Below are 24,309 nucleotides of genomic sequence, written 5' to 3'. Positions count from 1 at the left end.
TATATCCCCATATCCCCTCCTTCTCGCGACTCCCTCCCACCCTCCCTATCCTGGCCCTCTAAGGCATCACCCATCATCAAGTTGATCCCCCTTTGTTATACAGCAACTTCCCACTAGCTATCTATTTTACAGTTGGTAGCCCACACCTGATTCTAACACAAAACCACATCTTGCTACTCAGTGTGTGAACCACAGACCAGGACTTACACTATGGACAGCCCCTCTATACTTGTTACCAATGCAGAGTCCTTGGGCCCACCTGCTGAATCAGAATTTGCATTTAATCTAAATCCCTGGTGATCTGTACGTCCAATGAAATTAGAGAAGTGCTGGTGCAGAAAAAGTTTTCTCACCTCCCCACCATGGACATTCAGGTCTGGATAAGTATTTTTTTTCTATCCTCTGCATTGTAGGTGTTTGGCAGGTACCTTTCGGTAATTGCCAAATATCACCATGAGCAATATCATATCCTTTTCAGAGTTTATGAACTGGAAGCACCCTAACCAAAGTCCAACAAGGATCCATCCCATGCTCAGTTTATAACAGAGAACATTAAATAACCCTGAACCCCATTCCTGAAATGGAGAGTGGAGTACCTAATAGTACTACTTCATAGAACAAACTTTTCTAAAATTTCTATCAGACAATCCTTATAATGTTCTAAGCTAGGTTAGATGCATTAAAAGGTCTAAATATATCTTTTAAATTAAAAACATTTTATAATGAGGGACTAAATGACAGCTCTTAACTTGTAGTATAAGTGTGAAATCCCTAATTGTTTTCAATACTGTCAGGAAGCCAAGGAGTTTAGTGTCCAACGTTTTGTATTAAAGGAAGAAAATTCTCCCTCATAATGAGAGGAATAATCATTTTCTAAGGAGATCATAGACTGTGTTTCCACCACAAGTCAATGCTTTGACAATCTAAGGGCCCTCATTAAAACCCTCAGCCTCACACTTTAATTCACAGTTGGAATAAGCTGCCGAGAATTTACCGCTGGAAGGCAAAAGAGTTCATGGAGAGGAATAGTAAAAACTGAATTTACCTGTATTATAACCTGGTCTCCTGGGAACAGAAAATTGGCAGGAAAAATTTCCTTTCTGTCCAGACCAGTGTCCCACGGGGAAATCATATGCTTAGAGATAGTAGTAATAAGAGGGAAATGTACATAATGAGCAGACACAGAGATCTATAAATATCTCCTATACTGCAACCCCTCAGCTTGTGCAGTTTGGGCTGGATGGGATTTGGTTGTTGCTTTTGGAGACCTAAGTCTGGTATGGGGACTGATGCTTGACCTCTTCCTGCTCTTTTGTCTGGGGATAGAGCTTCAGTCTCCATCATCAACCATCCAGGAAGAAATTTGGACTTCCACACAGAGACTTTCCGCTCAGAGTTCCCATCCAGGTGAGTCTGAGAGCCCAGTAGGCACTGCAGGGCAGGATAAGAAAGACTAGAGGCCAAGAAATTTTATCTGAGGTCACCTGAGAGCCAATATAGCCTAGCCCAAAGACCGCTGTGGTTGTTTGCTGGCTTGATTAATATACCGATGTATTTTTATGATGCTAAAACTAAACTGAATATTGAATCCAGTAACATAAGGTTCAATGATGCCAATTATATGATAATGAGGAAGCCCATTTAGATGAGTGAATTGGAGGCAAAAAGCGCTTCCAGTAAAAGTAGAACACAAGTCCAAGGATCTTGTTAATTAACTGAAGCTAGCAAAGAGGGTATTCGATGTGGAGGGACATGTAGTGAAATGAGGTCATTTCTTTTGAATTTTTAAGGGAGGAATATTTGACTATGTTTTCATATTGATAATAAAGATCCAGACCAAGTAATGCTTGCAAATACATCTTTGCAGCAATAGTACGTGAGACGTACATTTCACAGTATCGTCTCTCACTGAGTATTCACACCAGAAAAACATAATATTCAATATGTGAAAGGAATATGCTAACCATTTTTAGTTTGCAATTATTTCATTACTTGTGAGGCCGCATGTGTATGTGGACTTACTTTTACTTTCTCTATCAAAACATATGTGTGAGTTCTTTGCTTTTGTATGGTGGGATCAGAGAACTTTTATTCCTGTTTTTTTGATTGCATTCTTTCAACAAAGAATTAGTGGAGATTTTTCCCCACCAACTAGCTGTTTGTTAGTTAGTTCTTTTATGTATGTATAGATGTATTTAAAGGGAATATAAATATTGTGTCATCAAATCTATCAACCAGTCATATTGTGTTCCCTACATTGTTTTTTTTATTTTTTTCTGAAAGAATTGAGCTGTCATTTTCATCTTCTTCACTTGCAAATAATTGTTCTAAACAAAAAACAGCAAAGTTCTGCATCCTTAAAGCTAATATGTTGCCCTTTATACTTTTTCCAACCAGTTTTAACATTTATGTTATTTCTTATTATTCCTTTCCCCTTTTATGATTAGATCTATTTCTAAAAGTTGCATCCCTATAGTCATCATTTGGAAGGCACTCTTCCTTACGATTTAGCTAAAAACCACTGTCTCTTCCTTAAGCCTATAAGGAATCCACCTATCTTTATCAAAGATGAAATTATAACTTAAATATTCTTTTCTCCCCACATTTTAAAAGACCTCTAATAAGTCAAACAAGGACAAATACTGTATGAATCAGTTATATGTGGAATCTAAAAAATATAGCAAACTAATGAATATAAAAAAACAGAAACAAACTCACAGATCTAGAGACAAACTAATGGTTACCAGCGGGGAGGAGGGGAGAGACAATATAAGGGGGTGGGAGTCACAGAATATTGGGTGTAAGACAGGCTCAGGATGTCCTGTACAGCTTAGGTAACATAGCCAATATCTTGTAATAATTGTAAATGGAAAGTAATCTTTAAAAAGTGTATAAATTTTTTTAATTAGGAAATAAAAATAAAAGCTTTTCTGTTATTTTATTCCAAGTCTTTGGCAATCTAATTTTATATTAGTGACCCATGTTGATGTCATTCAATTATTACTATTTCATGTCTTTATGTAAGTTAGCTATAGATTTTCATTCAATTTTATTACATACTGTTGTTTCTAAACAACAGTATTTAACCTAGTTTCATTTTCACTGATACCTTTTCCCATAAGTTTTAAATTTATTTTTAAAATTCTATTTCTATATTATGCATACATATATTCATACACTTTCATTTGTATAAATGCATGGATAGATGAATCCTGTGCACATTGTAAATATTATTTTGTTTTAATGCAGGCTTTTTTCCTACCTTGTGTCTCCTTTCCCTTCTTACTCATTAATACCTCATGGGCTTGCCTCCAATCAATATTTCATAGTGTGCTTTTCACACTTTCGATGGTCTTTCCTTTTCTTTATCATTAAATTGCTATTATAGCAATGCTAGAAAAATATGTTGAGATTGTGAAATTCAAATGGTTGAACCAGGGGTGATTTTGTCCCTCAGGGTAAATTAAGCAATGTTCAGAAATTTTTTTTGGCTGTCACACTGGGGAAGATGGGTGCTCATATTCATTCTCATGACTGGATGTGAGGAACTTTTGTTTTTCAGCCTCCTAAACTCATTGCCTAGATTATACTTGGAACATTAGCGGCATGCAATACATAGTCCTTGAACGAAAGAATTTCTCATTAAAAGTCAAATGCATGACATCAAGGGGTGGGGGGAAGTTGAGACTGGCACAAATTTCATAATTAGAGATGGTATGGGGAATTCTCTAAAGGGGACTAGATATTCATACACAAAATGTTGAATTTTCTTTAATAAAATATATTTGACATATAACAAATTTACAATATACAACATGTCGATTTGATACATTTATACATTGTAATATGATTGCCATTGTAGGCACAGTTAGCACCTTTATCACATCACATAATTGCTATTTGTGTGTGGGGAGGGGGTGTGTGTGGTGGAAACAAACAAGATCAAATCTCATAGCAAGTTTAATGATTATAAAACAATATTGTCCACATTCATTCTACTGTGCATTATATCTACAGGACTTATTTCCCTAGTAGTTGCAAGTTTGTACCTTTAAACAGCATGTCTCCTATTGCCCTATCCCCTAACCCCTGGAAACCATTATTTGCTCTCTATTTTGATAAGTTTAGTTTTTCAAGATTCCACGGATAGGTGATATCACACAGTATTTTTCTTTCTAAGTCTGACTTAGTTTACTCAGCATAATGTCCTCAAGGTCGATCCATGTTGTTGCAAATGGCAGAATTTTCCTCTTTCTCACCGCTGAATATATTCATGTGGGGGGGGGGGGTGTGTGTATGTACCTAAATCTCTTTAGCCAGTCATCTGTTGATGAATACTTAGGTATTTCCATATCTTGACTGTTGTAAATAAGGCTGCAATAAATGTGAGGGTACATATATCTCTTCTATATCCTGATTTAATTTCCTTTGGGTATATACCCAGAAATGGAATTGCTGAATCATATGGTAGTTCTATTTTTAATTTTCTGAAGAACCTCCATATTGTTTTCCATAGTGGCTAAGCCAATTTACACTTAACCAAGTGCTCCCTTTTCTTCATATTTTTGCCAACAGTTGTTAGCTCTTGTCTTCTTATGGTAGCCATTTCAACAGGTATGAGGGGATATCTCCTTGTGAGATAGAAATCTGAACGTTTTGGAAATGCCCATTTAGGCAACAGTACATTTTGGCTTTCAGAGCTCCAGGAGAATTGGGTTCTGGCTCCAGTTCTCAGCTGCATTGTGAGTTCCAAACTGAAGGAGGAGAGGTACATCAGTAGTGAAACTTTTTTAAAAGCAAAAATAGGGAGAGAGTCCTCTTTAATTTTTTTAAAATATTTTGAGTAGTATTCCATTCATTAATTCTTCTTAAATATTTGGTAGAATTTCTATGATCTTGTCATTTTTTGTATTGGGTATTTTTTTATTTATGATTCAATCTCTTTACTCATTATTGGACTATTCAGATTTCTATTTCTTCCTGTCAGTCTTGGAAGGTTGTGTGTTTCTAGGAATGTATCCATTTATTCTAGGTTATCTAATTTGCTGACATTTAATTGTTCATAGTAGTTTCTTATATCCTATGTATTTCTGTGATATTGGTTGTATTGTCTCCTCTTTCATACTAATTTTATTTATCTGAGTCTTCTCCATGTTTTTTTTTTCCATTGTTCTAGCTAAAGGATTGTCATTTTGTTTATCTTTCTGAAAAGCCTACTCTTAGTTTTGTTGATCTTTTCTATTTTTCGCTGGTCTCTATTTTATTCATGAAGTTAATTTCTTGACTGAAAAATATAAATTACAGTATTTCCACTGTGTGAATAATGCCCATGTGTGTAAAAAATAATTATGTTATTTTATTCTTTTCTGATAGTCATCTCCACTACATGGTACCAAGGAACTTTACAGAGGTTTCAGAATTTCTTCTTCTGGGATTTTCAGAAGAGCAAGAATTGCAGCCCCTCATATTTGGGGTTTTCCTTTCCATGTACCTGATCACTGTGTTTGGAAACCTGATCATCATTCTGGCCATCAGTTCTAACTCACACCTCCACATACCCATGTACTTCTTCCTCTGCAACCTGTCCTTAGTAGACATCTGTTTCACCACCACCACCATCCCAAAGATGCTGCAGAACATCCAGACCCAGAGCAAAGTTATCACCTATGAAGGCTGCATCATCCAGATGTATTTTTTCTTGCTCTTTGCAGGATTGGATGACTTTCTCTTGGCTGTGATGGCCTATGATCGTTATGTGGCCATCTGCCACCCCCTGCACTACATGGTCATTATGAACCCCCAGTTTTGTGGAATTGTGGTTCTGGTATGCTGGATCACCAGCATCCTGCATTCCTTAACACAAAGCTTACTGGCATTGCAGCTGTCCTTCTGTAGAGACTTGGAAATCCCTCACTATTTCTGCGAACTCAAGCAGCTGGTCCAACTTGCCTGTTCTGATGCTTTTCTTAATGAGTTGGGTATGTATTTTTCAGCTGGACTTCTGGGTGGTGGTGCCCTCGCTGGTATTCTATACTCTTACTCTAAGATAGTTTCCTCCGTGCGTGGAATCTCATCAGCTCAGGGGAAGTATAAAGCACTTTCCACATGTGCATCTCACCTCTCAGTTGTCTCCTTATTTTATTGTACAAGCATGGGAGTGTACCTTAGCTTTGCTGCTGCCCACGGCTCACACTCAAGTACAACAGCTTCAGTGATGTACACAGTGGTCACACCCATGCTGAACCCTTTCATCTACAGTCTGAGAAATAAAGACATAAAGAGGGCTCTGAAAACTTTTTTTAGAATGACAGTTATAAAAGGACCAATTGTTCTGGGGTTCAAGAAGGACCCGTGACTGCAGGATTCTTATATCAGATTATGAAAATTGAACTCACACTCCTTTATTTCCTGGAATTTACATTCATTTGATATTCTCTTTATAATTTATGTAAATCAGTTCATTAAACTTTGTGATCTTTCTAATATCCAACAGTTTTTTTTTTTTTCCTCTGTATCATTCTCTTCCAAGTTATTTTCAACCTTGGATCTGGAAAATTTGGGAACTCTCATTTGTGTGATGATATGAATTTCATAAGAACACGTTTCTTAAAATATAAGGTACTCATTAATTTTTTCTTTAACTAAAAGAATAGTCATGAGTTGCATTGCTCCTATAGAAAAAGTGTTCTAGGCATCCATGGCTATTTATACGTTCATAATGAGAAAAATCTTGGCCCACAGTATTTCACTTTTGTGTACATCATTCTTTTATATATCACTACCTTAACTGTTCTTCCTAATAATTTGGACATTAATATTTACTATGTTTTATAATGTGTCATTTGGGTTTTATCCTTCTCATTAGGATTCTGTTCTCTTATTCAGCTCCACACCCAAAATACTTACCGTAGTCACTGGAAAAAATAGGGTATCAAATACATGTCTCCCAGTGGAATCTACAAGGAAACACAAATTTGAATAGATTGACTTAATATGGCCTTAGAGTCATAGATGTCCTTAAATGTGATGAAGCAAAATTTCAAATTTTACTTTTTATTACTATGCAAAATATTTCTTTTTGTGCTGCACTTATACTCACTAAAGTATAGACCAGTGGTCGTATGTGAGGGGTTCATTTGTTGGGGTGAAGTAGTCGATGGCATGTTTTATGTGTTTTTATTGGATTATCTTCCTGTTTTTGCTTTAAACATCTCAGTGTTGCTTACACATATGAATCTTTGCTCTAAATGAATTTTCTTCCCCTTTTCTAATTCTTGTCATGGTAACTACCTGTGTGTGAATGAACATTATAAATATTATACCTTGTATATTTCCTTCATACTCAGGAATCTCTTAAGACTTATCAGGGTGACTCAAAGAGAGTTTGAATTCCTGACCATTTGTGTGATTCAGTGTGACCCGATTTCCTGTACAAACACGCATGCTTTTCCAAACTCTCCCAGTCACCTGGCAAGAAACCTCAGTGTAGCCATTTGTTAAACAATTATCTGAAATAAATTTAATAATTAAGAAAGGTCATTAATGCTGTCTCTATATATCAAGTTAAATTCCCCTCCCCCCAAAAAAAGCAGATATTATCATTTTCCTCAGTTCTGATTTATTTGATTATTGCATCAATTAGCTATTGCTTAGAAAGCCCAGAGATAAACTATGGTCAACTAATCTATGACAAAGGAGGAAAGGATATACAATGGAGAAAAGGCAGCCTCTTCAATAAGTGGTTCTGGGAAAACTGGACAGCTACATGTAAAAGAATGAAATTAGAACACTCCCCAACATCATACACAAAAATAAACTCAAAGTGGATTAAAGACCTAAATGTAAGTCCAGACACTATAAAACGCCTAGAGGAAAACATAAGCAGAACACTCTATGACATCCATCAAAGCAAGATCCTTTTTGAACCACCTCCTAGAATCATGGAAATAAAATCAAGAATAAACAAATGGGATCTAATGAAACTTAAAAGTTTTTGCACATCGAAAGAAACCATAAACAAGGCAGAAGACAATCTTCAGAAAGGGATAAAATATTTGCCAACGAAGCAACAGACAAAGGATTAATCTCCAAAATATACAAGCAGCTCGTGAAGCTTAATATCAAAATAGCAAATAACCCAATCCACAAATGGGCAGAAGACCTAAACAGACATTTCTCCAAAGAAGACATACAGATGGCCAACAAACACATGAAAAGATGCTCAACATCACCGATTATTAGAGAATTGCAAATCAAAGCCTCAATGAGGTACCACCTCACACCGGTCAGAATGGCCATCATCAAGAAATCTAGAAACAACAAATGTTGGAGAGGATGTGGAGAAAAGGGAACTCTCCTGCACTGTTGGTGGGAATGTAAGTTGGTACAGCCACTATGGAAAACAGTTTGGAGGTTCCTTCAAAAACTACAAATAGAACTACCATATGACCCAGTAATCCCACTACTGGGCATATACCCAGAGAAAGCCATAATCCCAAAAGAAACATGTACCACAATGTTCATTGCAGCACTATTTACAATAGTCAGGACATGGAAGCAACCTAAATGCCCATCAACAGATGAATGGATAAAGAAGATGTGGCACATGTATACAATGGAATATTACTCAGCCATAAGAAGGAATGAAATTGAATTATTTGTAATGAGGTGGATGGACCTAGAGACTGTCATACAGAGTGAAGTAAGCCAGAAAGAGAAAAGCAAATATTGTATGCTAACTCATATATACAGAATCTAAAAAAAAAAAAAATGTTACTGATGAACCCAGTGACAAGACAAGAATAAGGATGCAGATGCAGAGAATGGACTGGAGGACATGAGGTTGGGGGGGTGGGGGCAAAGGGGAAGCTGGGACGAAGTGAGAGAGTAGCATAGACATATATATACTACCAACTGTAAAATAGATAGCTAGGGTGAGGTTTCTGTATAACAAAGGGAGATCAACTCGATGATGGGTGATGCCTTAGAGGGCCAGGACCAGGAGAGCAGAAGGGAGTCATGGGAGGGAGGTTACATGGGGATATATGTATAAATACAGCTCACTCACTTTGGTGTACCTCAAAAGCTAGTACAAGGGTATAAAGCAATTATATTCCAATAAAGAGCTAAAAAAAAAACTAAAAATAGAACTACCATATGACCCAGCAATCCCACTACTGGGCACATACCCTGAGAAAACCATAATCCCAAAATAAATTGTACCACAGTATTCATTGCAGCACTATTTACAATAGCCAGGACATGGAAGCAACCCAAATGCCCATGAACCGATGGAGATAAAGAAGATGTGGCACGTATATACAATGAAATATTACTCAGCCATAAAAAGGAATGAAATTGAGTTATTTGTAGTGAGGTGGATGGACCTAGAGTCTGTCATAGAAAGTGAAGTAAGCCAGAAAGAGAAAAACAAATACTGTATGCTGACTCATATTATATATATAGAATCTAAAAAAATGGTACTGATGAACCCAGTGACAGGGCAAGAATAAAGGTGCCGCTGTAGAGAACAGACTTGAGGACCCGGCAGGTGCGGGGCTGGGGCAGGGGGGATAAAGGAGAAGCTGGGACAAAGTGAGAGAGTAGCACTGACATATATACACTACCAAATGTAAAATAGATAGCTAGTGGGAAGCTGCTGCATAGCACAGGGAGATCAACTTAATGATGGGTGATGACTTTTAGAGAGCTGGGACAGGGAGGGTGGGAGGAAGTCACGGCAGGGAGGGGATACGGAGATATATGTGTAAATACAGCTGATTCACTTTGTTGGTGTAAAGTAGTTATATTCCATGAAAGAGATTTTAAAAACAAAGATTTAATTAGCAGCTGAAGAGATTAAAGATAGAGGGTGGTTAAAATCTATATCCCCCAACATGAACAATATGAATGTTCTTGCTACCAAAGAAATGTCCACTTAAAAAATGTTAAGATGGTAGATTTTATGTTATGTGTATTTATGAAAGTTAAAAATACTGTTTTAAAAAGAAGAGGAATAGGTCAAACACAGGGGCCTCTATCTATATAAATATTAAAGAATATACAAAGAATTTTGGTTATTTCAATGCAGAAATCTAGAGTGGGTTAAAAAAAACTATATCCCCAGATAACCTGTATATGTATCTCTAATTTTACAAATAAAATTAGAAACCTGAGACTTTGAAAATATTCTTAAATGTGACCATTTTTCTATTCTATTTTAGTCTCCACACATTGAATTACAAATAAGACTGATTATAAGAATAATAATCAAAATAATTATACATATACCATGCTAACTGAAATCAAATTCTTCTTGCTGTTCAAAACTCTAGAAGCAATTTGAGTTGGATAGTGAGGTGTTATTTTGTTTTTTAATTATCCTTTTATTTTAGAGATACATGCTGACATTGCTTAAATATTTATAGGCAAAATTATACTATATATGAGAATTGCTTAAAAATAATCATCCTGTGTGAATAGCTGTAGTGTGGCCAGGTTACTGATGAAACAAGACAGGCTACAGGCCAGTAATTGTTGAAGCCTTTTGATGGGAGTTCATTACACTCTTTTCTCTACTTCTGTATATGTTTGGGTGTATAATAAAAATGCTTTTAATGGTCCCAGTGGGAGGAGACACATTCTTCTGACGTCATAAAATACCCCCAAAGGGACACAATTGACTGAATTTTTTCCATTTTGACTACAGTCCCCAGATTCCTAGCAGTTATATTGCCCCAAGATTACAAAAATAGAAAATTTTATTTAATGAGAAGCTACGAGAATTCAGCTTCTGGAGCTCAATAAACTTGGCCCCTCACCTTCAGTTCACAAATCTGATGAAAGAAGGACACTCTTTCATGCCTCCTAGAAACATCACCCTGGCGCAGAGATCTTTCATGCCTGATGCCATCTCCCTGATGTTAGAGCCACAGGTGCTGCCTACACCATTCACCTTCCTGGGATGACCCCACCTGAATGGGAATAACAACACTGTGCATCCTTGGGAAGTGGAATACAAGGATGGAGAAGCTTCCCTGGGAGCATTGCCAGGGGTAAGGACATTGGGAAAGTGTAGGTGAAAAATCATTAAATAAAATTGAAGTTCATAACCAAGAAGGAAGCCTCAAGTTTAACTGCAGCCTCTCCTCTCAGTATCTCCCTTGCCTTCTGCTCATTCCAACATCATTTCCACAGCCCTCTCCTACCTCATCAGGAACCATGTGTCTCCTTATTCTCTCTTGGGCCACATTAGTCTTCCCCTAACATCTTACCCAGTGCCCAGTCTCCTCCTGCTCACCTTATTGACATTCGCACTTCAGAGGGACCACATTCCTGATCAACTCATATTCAGCAAGCATTCACAGCCACCTTCAGTTGTCTCTGTGATCTGTATGAATGACAGCACTCTTATCTCATCGTTTCCAGGGAGATGAAAAGATCTCAGGAAAAGAGATCAGCACAGTTCCTGCACCTGGTAAGTGTTAACAAATATTAGTTATTATTTATATCATTTCCCCTAGCACCTTAAATGAGCCAGACCCTGGTCTGTGTATGTTACATTTTAGTACAATTTTGAATAGGATATTTTTCCTCTTATGTGTCTGTTTGCTGCTGGAAATAGGGGAGAAACTCATACATGTTTGTTTTTCAATCTAGTTTCACCAAAATGACTTCTTAGCTGTAACAGCTTTCCAATTGATTTTAGGTAACCAATTTATGATCAATTTACTTTTACCCAAGACTTGAACCTATGACTACTTTTTATTCTTTGGGTCATATTGGTTTGAAATTTCAGAACAGTGTTGGGTAGTGGCAGTGAAAGGCATATTTCTCTTCTGTATGATCTTCATGGAGATTTCCTCAAATGTTTTCTTTTTTTTTAAGCTCTTTATTGGAATATAATTGCTTTACCCTGTTGTGCCAGTTTCTGTCCCCAAATATTTTCACATCAGGGTTGATATACGCTAATGGTCAAGGAAACTATTTTATGGTAGAAATGCATGTCCTGTTTACAGTTTCCTCAGACCTCTTTTCATGCATTATTGTTTGCATTTAATAAGATGATTGTATTATATATGGATGATTTTTTCTACTCACTTGCTCTACAATAATAAATAAATTACCAATATGAAATGCTGGTGGTTTCCTAGCATTATGTGTTACCTGGTCATAGTATGTGGTTTGCTTGATAAATTGCTGAATATATTTTATTGCTATTCTCTTTGAGCTTTTTCCTAGTATGCTAATTTAAAAGATTAATCTGTGGTTTTTCTTAAACCAGTGCTGTTGTAGAAGGCTGTTGGCTTTAGAAAACTTATCGGAACTTTTATTTTCATGTGCCTCCAAATAATTCTTAGAGTGGTTCTTTTCTTATTTTTTTATTGTATTTTATTTTCTGGGCCACACTGTGCATGCAGCCTGTGGGATCTTAGTTCCCCAACCAGGGATCAAACCCGTGCCCCCTACATTAGAAGCAGAAAGTCTTAACCACCGAACTGCCAGAGAAGACCCTCCAAATAATTTTTATGTATCTCAAATAGGTTGTGTGAGATTTCAAAATTAGTAATTGGGCACCGTGTCTTTTCTGGGAGATAAAGTTGGTTGATGACTCAATTTCTTATTTCATGATTGTCCATTACATATTTTAGACAAATGAGTAGGAAATTCCAAGACATCATCATAGCTTATGGAAATTATATACAAGCCCAGGCCTTTTTAATTAGTATTTTAAAGCAATAATTTAAATTATTGTTACTATTTTATTATAAAAGCATCTAAAAATAAAGTACAAATTAATTCAAAGACATCTGAGAAAACTAAGGCTGGGTGACCTGTTGTCAAGGTAGTTAAACAAATCAGCTCTGTTTTGGGTGCAAAATTAGTTTTCATGTGTAGGTTTTCTACCTAGTGGTGGCAACACAGTAGAAGCGGGTAACATTTGGAAACCCCAAACTGATAGACAAGAGAGAAGAGACAATTAAGCAAATGTATTGTCTCATCAGTAGAGTGGGTTCAAGCTGAAAGTGACCACATTTCTGAGAGGCCTGTTGATCACTGATTTAATCTTATTTCTGCCTCTCTCTTGGCAGACACTCCTTTACATGGAACCAGGAAACTACTCGGGGCTTCCAACATTTCTCCTCCTGGGACTTTCTGAGAGGCCAGAGATTCAGTCTGTTCTCTTTGTGCTGTTCCTGTCTTTGTACCTGGTCACGATCTTTGGGAACCTTCTCATCATCCTGGCCGTCATTTCAGACTCCCACCTGCACACACCCATGTACTTCTTCCTCTCCAACCTGTCCTTTTCTGACATCTGTTTAACCTCCACCACCATCCCAAAGATGCTCCTGAACATCCAGACACAGAGCAAAGTCATAACCTATGCAGGCTGTATCACACAGATGTATTTTTTTACAGTTTTCGGACTTTTAGACAATTTACTTCTGACTGTGATGGCCTGTGACCGGTATGTAGCCATCTGTCACCCTCTGCACTACACAGTCATTATGAACCCCTGGCTCTGTGCCCAGTTACTCTTCCTAACCTGGCTTATCAGCATTCTGGGGCCATTTCCTATGATTTTAGCCACATTGTGGCTTTCTTTCTGTGCAGTCACTGAAATCCCACACTATTTCTGTGAACTCCCTGAGGTCCTCAAGTTTGCCTGCTCTGACACCTTCATCAATAATGTCATATTGTATATTATGACAGGTATTGTGGGCTTTTTTCCTCTCACTGGAATCCTTTTCTCTTATTCTCAAATTGTTTCTTCTGTACTGAGGATCTCAACGGCAGGAGGGAAGTATAAGGCGTTTTCCACCTGTGGTTCTCACCTCTCGGTTGTCTCCTTGTTCTATGGAACCTGCCTTGGGGTCTACTTCAGTTCCATGTGGACACATGCCTCCAGAACAAGGGCATTTGCCTCGGTCCTGTACTCTGTGGTCACCCCTATGATAAATCCCTTCATCTACAGCCTGAGGAACAGAGACATGAAGAGGGCTCTGAGAAAGCTTCTCTGCAGCATGTTGTCCCCCCAGTGACAGCAACAATGATCCTGAGCCGGGACAAGTGCTCAGTGACAGCAACAATGACCCTGAGCCAGGACAAGTGTGATAAAGGGCAATGGAACAGAATGCTTAAGAGTGTGGACTCTAGGAGACTTCCCTGGTGGTGCAGTGGTTAAGACTCCACAATCCCAATGCAAGGGGCCAGGGAACTAGATCCCACATGCATGCTGCAACAGAGAGTTTGCATGCCACAACTAAGGAATGTGCCTGCCACAACTAAGGAGCCCACATGTCACAACTAAGGAGCCCACCTGCCACAAGTAAGACCCAGTGCAACCAAATAACTAAATAAATATTTTTAAAAAGAGTGTGGACTCTAAAATTTTCCTGAGTTCAAACACTAATGCCATCTTTAGTACATGGTGATTTTGAGAAGAATGCTCAACCCCTATGTGCTTCCATTTCTCCATCTGTGAGAGGAACCTATAACAAGGCATGCCTCATAAGGGTGACAAGAGGATTTAATGAAATAAGGTGGTAAAGCTTCAGCACAGGGAATGTAAGTGGCAAGTCCTAAGTAAATGTCACCTCTTGTTACATACGAGGAGTAATTTTTTATAATGCTCCATTTTTTTGTTCCTATATTATTAAGCCAATTTCTCTCCATGTGCACTGTCCTCCATTACGGCTAAGTCATAAAGTTCAGTATCCCAGGAAGAAAGAGAATGTGATACAGGGCAGAATTTCTCAACCTTGGCACCATTGATGTTTGGGACTCAGTCATTCCTTGCTGTAGGGGCTGTCCTGTGCATTGTAGGATGTTTAGCTATATCCCTGGAGGTGGATGCAGTAGTATTACCAGCCAAGTTGCAGTGATTGAAAATATCTCCATATATGACCAAATACCCCATGAGGGGCCAAATTGCTCCCACTTGAGAATCACAGGAAAGTGTCATCCAAAAGGGAAGAGAACATATAAAACAAAAAACTCCAGGTGCAATATCCCCAAGGGAGTGAGCTAAAGGCTGAAAAGATATAAATGGGATTTATTGTGGGTCCAGCAATGGGAGGAAGAATCCTCAGAGAATCAGACTTTGGAAGACAGCAGGAATTGATTGCAGGACTTCCACAGGACTGGGGTAAACAGAGACTCCACTCCTGGAGGGCACACAAAAGTAATGCACAAACCAGGACCCAGGAGGAAGGAGCAGTGACCCCACAGGAGACTAAACCAGACCTACCTGCTAGTGTAGGAGGGTCTCCTGCAAAGGCAGGGGGCAGTTGTGGCTCATTATGGGGACAAGGACACTGGCAGCAGTTCTGGGAAGTACTCATCAGTGTGAATCCTCCTAGAGTGTGCAAATAGCCCCACCAAAGACACTGTAAGATACAGTGCTGGGTTATCTCAGGTCAAACAACCAAAAGGGATGGAAATCAGCCCCACCCATGAGCAGACAAATGGATTAGAGTTTTACTGAGCTACTGAGCTCTGCCCATCAGAGCAATACCCAGCTCTACCTATCAGGAAGCTTGCACAAGCTTAGATAGCCTCATCCACCAGAGGGCAGACAGCAGTAGAAAGAAGAACTATAATCCATCAACCTGCAGAACAAAAATCACAATCACAGAAAGACAAAATGAAAAAGCAGAGAACTTTGTACCAGATGAAGGAACAAGATAAAATCCTATAAAAACAACTAAATGAAGTGGAGATAGACAACCTTCCAGAAAAAGAATTCAGAATAATCTCAGTAAAGATGGTCCGGGACCTCAGAAAAGAATGGATGCAAAGGTCGAAAAGATGCAAAAAAATCTTTAACAAAGACATAGAAGACAATAAACAAACAGATATAAGCAACACAACAACTGAAATGAAAAATACACTAGAAGGAATTAATAGCAGAATAACTGAAGCAGAAGAAGAGATAAGAGACCTGGAAGACAGAATGGTGGAAATCACTGCCACAGAACAGAATAAAGAAAAAAGAATGAAGAGTAGTGAACACAGTCTGAGACCTCTAGGACAATGTTAAACATACCAATATTCACATTATAGGGGTCACAGAAGGAGAAAACAAAGAGGAAGGACCCAAGAAAATATTTGAAGAGATTATAGCTGAAAATTTCCCTAACATGGGAAAAGAAATAGTCAATCAACTCCAGGAAGCAGAGAGAGTCCTGGGCAAGATAAACCTGAGGAGAAACACATCAAGACAAATAGGAATCAAACTGACAAAAATTAAAGGCAAAGAAAAATTATTACAAGCAACAAGGGAAAAATGGCGTATAACATACAAGGGAACTCCCATAAAGTTAACAGCTGATTTCTCAGCAGAAAATCTGCAAGCCAGAAGTGAGTGGCATTATATATTTAAAGCGATGAAAGGGAAAAACCTACAACCAAGAATCCTCTACCCAGGAAGGATCTCATTCAGATTTGACAGAGAAATCAAAAGCTTTATAGACAAGCAAAAGCTAAGAGAATTCAGCACCACCAAACCAGCCCTACAACAAATGCTAAATGAACTTCTTTAGGCAGCAAACACAAGAGAAGAAAAGGACCTACAAAAACAAACCCAAAACAATTAAGAAAACAGTAATAGGAACATACATATCAATAATTTCCTTAAATGTAAATGGATTAAATGTTCCAACCAAAAGACACAAACTGGGTGAATGAATATAAAAACAAGATCCAGATATATGCTGTCTTTAAAAGACATACTTCAGAACTAGGGACACATTCAGACTGAAAGTGAAGGGATGGAAAATGATATTCCATGTGAATGGAAATCAAAAGAAACCTGGAGGAGGGATTCAGGAAGATGGCAGAGAAGTAAAATGTGGAGATCACCTTTCTCCCCACAAATACATCAAAAAATACATCTACTTGTGGAAAAGCTCCTACAGAACAGCTTTAGAACACAGGCAGGGGACCTTGGACCTCCAAAAAAGCATGAAAATCCCCACATAAAAGGGTAGCGCAAAAGAAAAAAGGGAAAAAAAGAAACAAAGGAATCCTGAGGAGACCATGTCCTCTGGGAGGGAGTTGTGATGGGGGAAAAGCTTCCACACACTACGTAGTCACCTCAAAGATGGAGATAGACAAGGGGAATTTCAGAGCCCCCAGAGGAGAGAGCAACAAGAGGTGTGTGGAGGGCAGAGTAGAGAGATTCCCACATGGAGGATCCAACCAGCATTTCCCAGCTGGAGATGCTAGTCTGCTCACTCACAGCGATGGCTGGGGGCTGGGTGCCGAGGCTTGGGTTTTGGAGAACAGATACCAGGGAGAGAACTGGAGCTGGCTGCGTGAAAACAACCTGGAGCAGCAAGTGTGCCACAGCTAGCTGGAAGGAAGTCTGGGGAAAAGATTGGGCCTGATGGAGAGGCAGGAGACCTTTTTTTCAGGGTGCTTGAGAGGAGTTTTCTGCTCCACAAACTCACAGGCTGCAGAGAAGTGCCTGTGTGAGCACCACCCATGACCTGCAGTTGCTAAATCTAAACACAGAGCCTGCTGAGGCATCTACCAAAAGTCCTGTGTGTAAGTCAGGTCAATGGCCACACCCTACCGGCAGCAGGTGCAGCCCGCCATGCCAAGGGTCCCTCATTCAGAACCAACTTCCCTGGGAGAACACACAGCACACCTCAGCTCACACTGACCTCTGATGCTGCAAGCCTCCTGCAAATTTCAATTAGACTGCCATATCCCACCCTCCTCCCAACCTGAATTTACAAGTGAGCCCCAATCTCCTTCTTTCACTCCCTCTCGCCTGGGTGAGGAACTGACTTCTGAGAGCAGCCCACGTGCAAGAAGGTACCAAAACCAAAACTAATCCCCAGGGACTGAGGGACCAAAGAAGAGAAAGGGAAACAGCCACAGGAGGAGCAGATTTAATACCCACAACAGGCTTGATAGGCCCTTCATCTGTGGATTACTTCAATAGATGAGGGTTTCTACAATAGATGCTGTAGACTTAGGGGGCAAGTGTGGACCATGGGGGCAAATACATGCAGGACTAATATCAGATCACAGTCAGGGCTCTCCACAGTCCTCCCCACAGCAGGCGCAGAGATCTACCTAGAAGTATCTGAGGACTTCCTGGTATGTTTGACTTATTACTGGTTTTATGTATTTATTAGTTTCAACTTTACTGTATATATTTGTATGTGGCTTTCTATATTGGTTTGATTACTCCCATCTTTGTATTCTCTCTTTTTCCTTCTCTTTTTGCAAGTGGAAATGTGTACATCTCCTTGTGTGATTTTGACAGCTTAGTGTTGCTTTTACCACCTGTCTTGGGGATTTGTCTGTCCTATCCCTTTCTTCCTTTCTTTTTCTTTTTTTCTTTTCTCCCTTACCTCTTTTTTCTCAATGCTGTGCAAATTCCAGGGTCTTCCTGTCCCTGCTGGGGGTTGGACCTGGACCTCTGAGCCAGTAGAGCTGAGTTCAGGACATAGGACCTCAGGAGAACTCCCAACCCCATGGAATATTAATCAGCAAGTGCACTCCCAGAGGTCACATTCTCAACACTAAGATCCAATTCCAACTAAAGGCCAGCAAGCTCCAGTGCTGGATGCCTCAAGCCAAACGACTAGCAAGACAGGAACATAGACCCACCCATTAGCAGACAGACTGCCTATACTCCTACTAAGCTCACAGCCACACCCAAACACACCAACAGATGTGGCCTGTCACAGCAGAAGGATAACATCCAGCTCCACACACAAGAACACAAGCACCAGTCCCCCGCACCAAGAAGCCTACACATCCACTGGACCAACCTCCCCACTTGGGACAGACAACAGAGTTAAGAACTACAACCCTGCAGCCTGAGGAAAGAAGACACCAAACACAGTAACTTAAACAAAATGAGAAAACAGGAGAAAATGCAGCAGATGAAGGAACATGGTAAAACCCCACAAGACCAGGCAAATGAAGATGAGATAGGCAGTCTACCAGAAAAAGAATTCAGAATAATGATAGTAAAGATGATCCAAGATTTCAGAAATAGTATTGAGGCACAGATGGAACAAATGAAAGAAATGTTTAACAAGGAGCTAGAAGAAATAAAGAGCAAACTGTGATGGGCAACACAATAACTGAACTTAAAAATACTCTAGAAGGAATGCAGAGCAGAATAACTAACATAGAATAACAGATAAGTCACCTGGAAAATAGAATGGTGGAAATAACTGACACAGAACAGGATAAAGAAAAAAGGATGAAAAGAATTGAGGGCATTCTCAGAGGCCTTTGGGACAACATTAAAAGTACAACATTCAAATTATAGGGGTCCCAGAAGAAGAAGAGGAAAAGGGTCTGAGAAAATATTTGAAGAGATTATAGTGGAAAACTTCCCTAACATGGGAAAAGAAATAGTCAATCAAGTCCAGGAAACACAGAGAGTACCATATAGGATAAACCCAAGGAGAAACACACTGAAATGCATATTAATCAAACTATCAGAAATTAAATACAAAGACAAAAATATTAAAAGCAGCAAGGGAAAAGCAACAAGTAACATGCAAGAGAAACCCCATAAGACTAATAGCTGATCTTTCAGCAGAAACTCTACAGGCCAAATGGGAATGGCAGGATATATTTAAAGAGATGAAAGGGGAAAACCTACAATCAAGATTACTCTACCCAGCAAGGATCTCATTCAGATTTGAAGGAGAAATTAAAAGCTTTACAGACAAGCAAAAACTAAGAGAATACAGCACCACAAGACCAGCTTCACAACAAATCCTAAAGGAATTTCTCTAGGCAGGAAACAAAAGAGAAGGAAAAGACTTATAAATACAAATCCAAAACCATTAAGAAAATGGTAATAGGAACATACATATTGATAATTACCTTAAACATGAATGGATTAAATTCTCCAACCAAGATACTCAGGCTGGCTGAATGGATACAAAAGCAAGACCCATATGTATGCTGTTTACAAGAGACATGCTTCAGAACTAGGGACACATTCAGACTGAGAGTGAGGTGATGGAAAATATATCCCATGCAAATGGAAATCAAAAGAAAGAAGGGGTAGCAATACTCATATGAGACAAAATAGACTTCAAAATAAAGACTAATACAAGAGACAAGGAAGGTCACTACATAATAATAAAGGGCTTAATCCAAAAAGAAGATATAAAAATTATAGATATCTATGCACCCAACATAGGAACACCTCAATACATAAGGCAAATGCTAACAGCCGTAAAAGGGGAAATTGATAGTAACACAATAATAGTAGGGGACATTAACACCCTACTTACACCAATGGACAGATCATCCAAACAGAAATTAAATAAAGAAACACAAGCTCTAAATGAGACTTTAGGCCACATAGATTTAACTGATATTTATAGGACTTTCCATCCAAAAACAACAGAATACATTTTCTTCTCAAGTGCACATGGAACATTCTGCAGGATAGATCACATTTTGGGTCATAAATAAAGCCTCAATAAATTTAAGTAAATTGAAATCATCTCAAGCATCTTTTCTGACCACCACACTATGAGACTAGATATCAATTACAGGAAAAATAACTGTAAAAAATACAAACACATGGAGGCTGAACAACTCTCTACTAACTAACCAAGAGATCACTGATGAAATAAAGGGGAAATTAAAAAAACCTAGAAGTAACTAAATATGAAAATATGACGGCCCAAACCCTATTGATACAGCAAATGTGGTTCTAAGAGGGAAGTTCGTTGCATGCAATCCTACATCAAGAAAAAAGAAAAATCTCAAATAAAACACCTAACCCCACATCTAAAGCAATTGGAGACATAAGAACAAAGAAATCCCACAATTAGCAGAAGGAAATAATTCAGAAATATCAGATCAGAAATAAATGAAAAAGAAATGAAGGAAACAATAGCAAAGATCAATAAACCTAACAGCTGGTTCTTTAAGAAAATAAACAAAATTGATAAGCCATTAGCCAGACTCATCAGGAAAAAAAGGGAGAAGACTCAAATCAACAGATTTGGAAATGAAAAAAGAGAAGTAACAAATGACACAGCAGAAATATAAAGGATCATGAGAGACCACTACAAACAACTATATGGCAATAAAATGAACAACCTGGAAGAAATGAGTAAATTCTTAGGAAAGTACAAATTTCCAAGACTGAACCAGGAAGAAATATAAAAAAAGAACAGTCCAATCACAAGCACGGAAATTGAAACTGTGATTAAAAATTTTCCAACAAGCAAAAACCCAGGACCAGATGGCTTTAAAGGTGAAATCTACCAAATACTTAAAGAAGAGCTAACACCTATCCTTCTCAAACTCTTGCAAAATATAGCAGAGGGAGGAACACGGCCAAACTCATTCTATGAGGCCACTGTCACCCTGATACCAAAACCAGACAAAGATGTCACAAAAAAAGAAAGTTACAGGCCAATATCTTTGATGAAAATAGATGCAAAAATTCTCAACAAAATACTAGCAAACAGAATCCAACATCACATTAAAAGAATCATACACCATGGCCAAGTGGAATTTATCCCAGGAATGTAAGGATTTTTCAGTATACACAAATCAATGTGGTACAACATATAAACAAATAGAAGGATTAAAAAAAATGTTAATCTCAATAGATGCAGAAAAAGCTTTTGATAAAATTGAGCGCTCATTTATGATAAAAATCTATCCAAAAAGTAGGCATGGAGGGAACATACTTCAACATAATAAAGGCCATATATGACAAACCCACAGCCAACATCATCCTCAATGGTGGAAAAATGAAAGCATTTCCTCTAAGATCAGAAACAAGACAAGGCTGCCCATTCTTACCACTATTATTCAACATAGTTTTGGAAGATTTAGCCACAGCAATCAGAGAAGATAAAGAAATAAAAGGAATCCAAATTGGACAAGAAGAAGTAAAATGTCAGTGTTTGCAGATTACATGATACTATATATAGAAAACCCTAAAGATGCTACTTAGAAAACTAAATTAATCACAGAATTTCATAAAGTTGCAGGATACAAAATTAATGAACAGAAATCTCTTGCATTCCTATACAACAACAATGAAAAATCAGAAAGAGAAATTAAGGAAACACTCCGACTTACCACTGCAACAAAAAGAATAAAATACCTAGGAAAAAACCTTACTTAAGGAAGCAAAAGACATATATGCAGAAAATGAAAAGACACTGATGAAAGAAATCAAAGATGACACAAACAGATGGTGAGATATTCCATGTTCTTGGATTGGAAGAATCAACATTGTGAAAATGACTATACTCCCAAAACTATCTACAAATTCAATGCAATCCCTATCAAATTACCAATGGCATTCTTCACAGAACTAGAATAAAAAATTGTACAATTTATATGGAAACACAAAAGACCCTGAATAGCCAAAGCAATCTTGAGAAGAAAAAACAGATCTGGAGGAATCAAGCTCCCTGACTTAAAACTATACTACAAAGCTACAGTAATCAAGACAGTATGGTACTGGCACAGAAGCAGAAATATACATCAATGAAAAAGGATAAAAATCCCAAAGATAAACCCATTTATATGTGGTCACCTTATCTTTGACAAAGGAAGCAAGAATATACAATGGAGAAAAGACAGCCTCTTCAATAAGTGGTGCTGGGAAAACTGGACAGCTACATGTAAAATAATAAATTTAGAACATTCCCTAACACCATACATGAAAATAAACTCAAAATGGATCAAAGACCTAAGTGTAAGACCCCACACTATAAAACTCTTAGAGGAAAACATAAGCAGAACACTCTACAACAAAAATAACAGCAAGATCTTTCCACCTCCTAGAGTAAGGGAAAAACAAAAACAAAATAAACAAATGGGACCTAATGTAACTTAGAAGCTTTTGCACAGCTAAGGAAACCATAAATATGATGAAAAGACAACCCTCAGAATGGGAGGAAATATTTGCCAATGAAGCAACTGACAGAAGATTAATATATAAGCAGCTCATGCAGCTCAATATCAAAAAAAACCAACAATCCAATCCAGAAATGGGCAGAAAACCTAAACAGATATTTCACCAAAGAAGACATACAGATGGCCAATTGATGACAGGGCAAGAATAAAGATGAAGATGTAGAGAACGGACTTGAGGACCTTGGGTGGGGGGGGGGGGCGAAGGGAAAGCTGGGACAAAGTGAGAGAGACATATATATACTACCAAATGTAAAATATATAGCTAGTAGGAAGTTGCTGTATAACAGAGGGAGATCAACTCGATGATGGGTGATGCCTTAGAGGGCCAGGACAGAGAGAGCAGGAAAGAGTCATGGGAGGGAAGGGATATGGGGATATATGTATAAATACAGCTGATTCACTTTTGTATAAATAAATAAATAAATAAATAAATAAATAAATAAATAAATGAAAAAGAATATTAGTCTATCAACCAAAAAAAAAAAAAATACAGCTTATTCACTTTGTTGTACCTCAAAAACTGGCACAACAGTGTAAAGCAATTATATTCTAATAAAGAACTTTAAAAAAATATCTAGGATGGCCAACAAACACATGAAAAGATGCTCAACATCACTCATCATCAGAGAAATGCAAGTCAAAGCCACAATCAGGTATCACCTCACGCCAATCAGAATGGCCATCATCACAAAATCTGGAAACAACAAATGTTGGAGAGGGTGTGGAAAAAAGGGAACTCTCCTGCACTGTTGGTGGGAATGTAAGTTGGTACAGCCACTATGGAAAACAGTTTGGAGGTTCCTTAAAAAACTACAATGGAACTACCATATGACCCAGCAATCCCACCCCTGGGCATATACCCTGAGAAAACCATAATCCCAAAATAAACATGTACCACAATGTTCATTGCAGCACTATTTACAATAGCTAGGACATGGAAGCAACCTAAATGCCCATCAACAGATGAATGGATAAAGAAGATGTGTCATATATATACCATGGAATATTACTCAGCTATAAAAAGGGATGAGATGGAGCTATATGTAATGAGGTGGATAGAACTACAGTCTGTCATACAGAGTGAAGTAAGTCAGAAAGAGAAAGACAAATATTGTATGCTAACTCACATATACAAAATCTAAAATTGGTACTGATGAACTCAGTGACAAGAACAGGAACGCAGATACAGAGAATGGACTGGAGAACTCGAGGTTTGGGAGGGGGCAGGGGGTGAAGGGGAAGCTGAGATGAAGCGAGAGAGTAGCACAGACATATATATACTACCAACTGTAAAATAGTCAGTGGGAAGTTGTTGTATAACAAAGGGAGTTCAACTCGAGGATGGAAGATGCCTTAGAGGACTGT

At 38.2% G+C, this 24,309-nt stretch overlaps 2 protein-coding genes across 2 annotated transcripts; both read left to right on the top strand.

Annotated features, from left to right (window-relative positions):
• Window positions 1-5,322: 5,322 nt before the first annotated feature.
• On the top strand, window positions 5,323-6,355 carry LOC130837065 (olfactory receptor 7A17-like). The gene has a single exon (XM_057709840.1). The coding sequence runs from the start codon at window positions 5,324-5,326 to the stop codon at window positions 6,353-6,355; it is 1,032 nt and encodes a 343-aa protein (XP_057565823.1). The 5' UTR covers window position 5,323.
• Window positions 6,356-13,103: 6,748 nt separating this feature from the next.
• LOC130837151 (olfactory receptor 7C1-like) lies at window positions 13,104-14,042 on the top strand. The gene has a single exon (XM_057709954.1). The coding sequence runs from the start codon at window positions 13,104-13,106 to the stop codon at window positions 14,040-14,042; it is 939 nt and encodes a 312-aa protein (XP_057565937.1).
• Window positions 14,043-24,309: the final 10,267 nt, after the last annotated feature.

This window comes from Hippopotamus amphibius, chromosome 15, assembly GCF_030028045.1.
Source record: "Hippopotamus amphibius kiboko isolate mHipAmp2 chromosome 15, mHipAmp2.hap2, whole genome shotgun sequence".
Taxonomy (NCBI): Eukaryota; Metazoa; Chordata; class Mammalia; order Artiodactyla; family Hippopotamidae; genus Hippopotamus; species Hippopotamus amphibius.
Note: the sequence above shows the minus strand (reverse complement) of the source record. Positions and strands in the feature narration are given on the sequence as shown.

Bases quoted from the DNA above. Each gene is read 5' to 3' on its own strand.
- LOC130837065 (XM_057709840.1), top strand. From the start codon at position 5,324: ATGCCCATGTGTGTAAAAAATAATTATGTTATTTTATTCTTTTCTGAT.
- LOC130837151 (XM_057709954.1), top strand. From the start codon at position 13,104: ATGGAACCAGGAAACTACTCGGGGCTTCCAACATTTCTCCTCCTGGGA.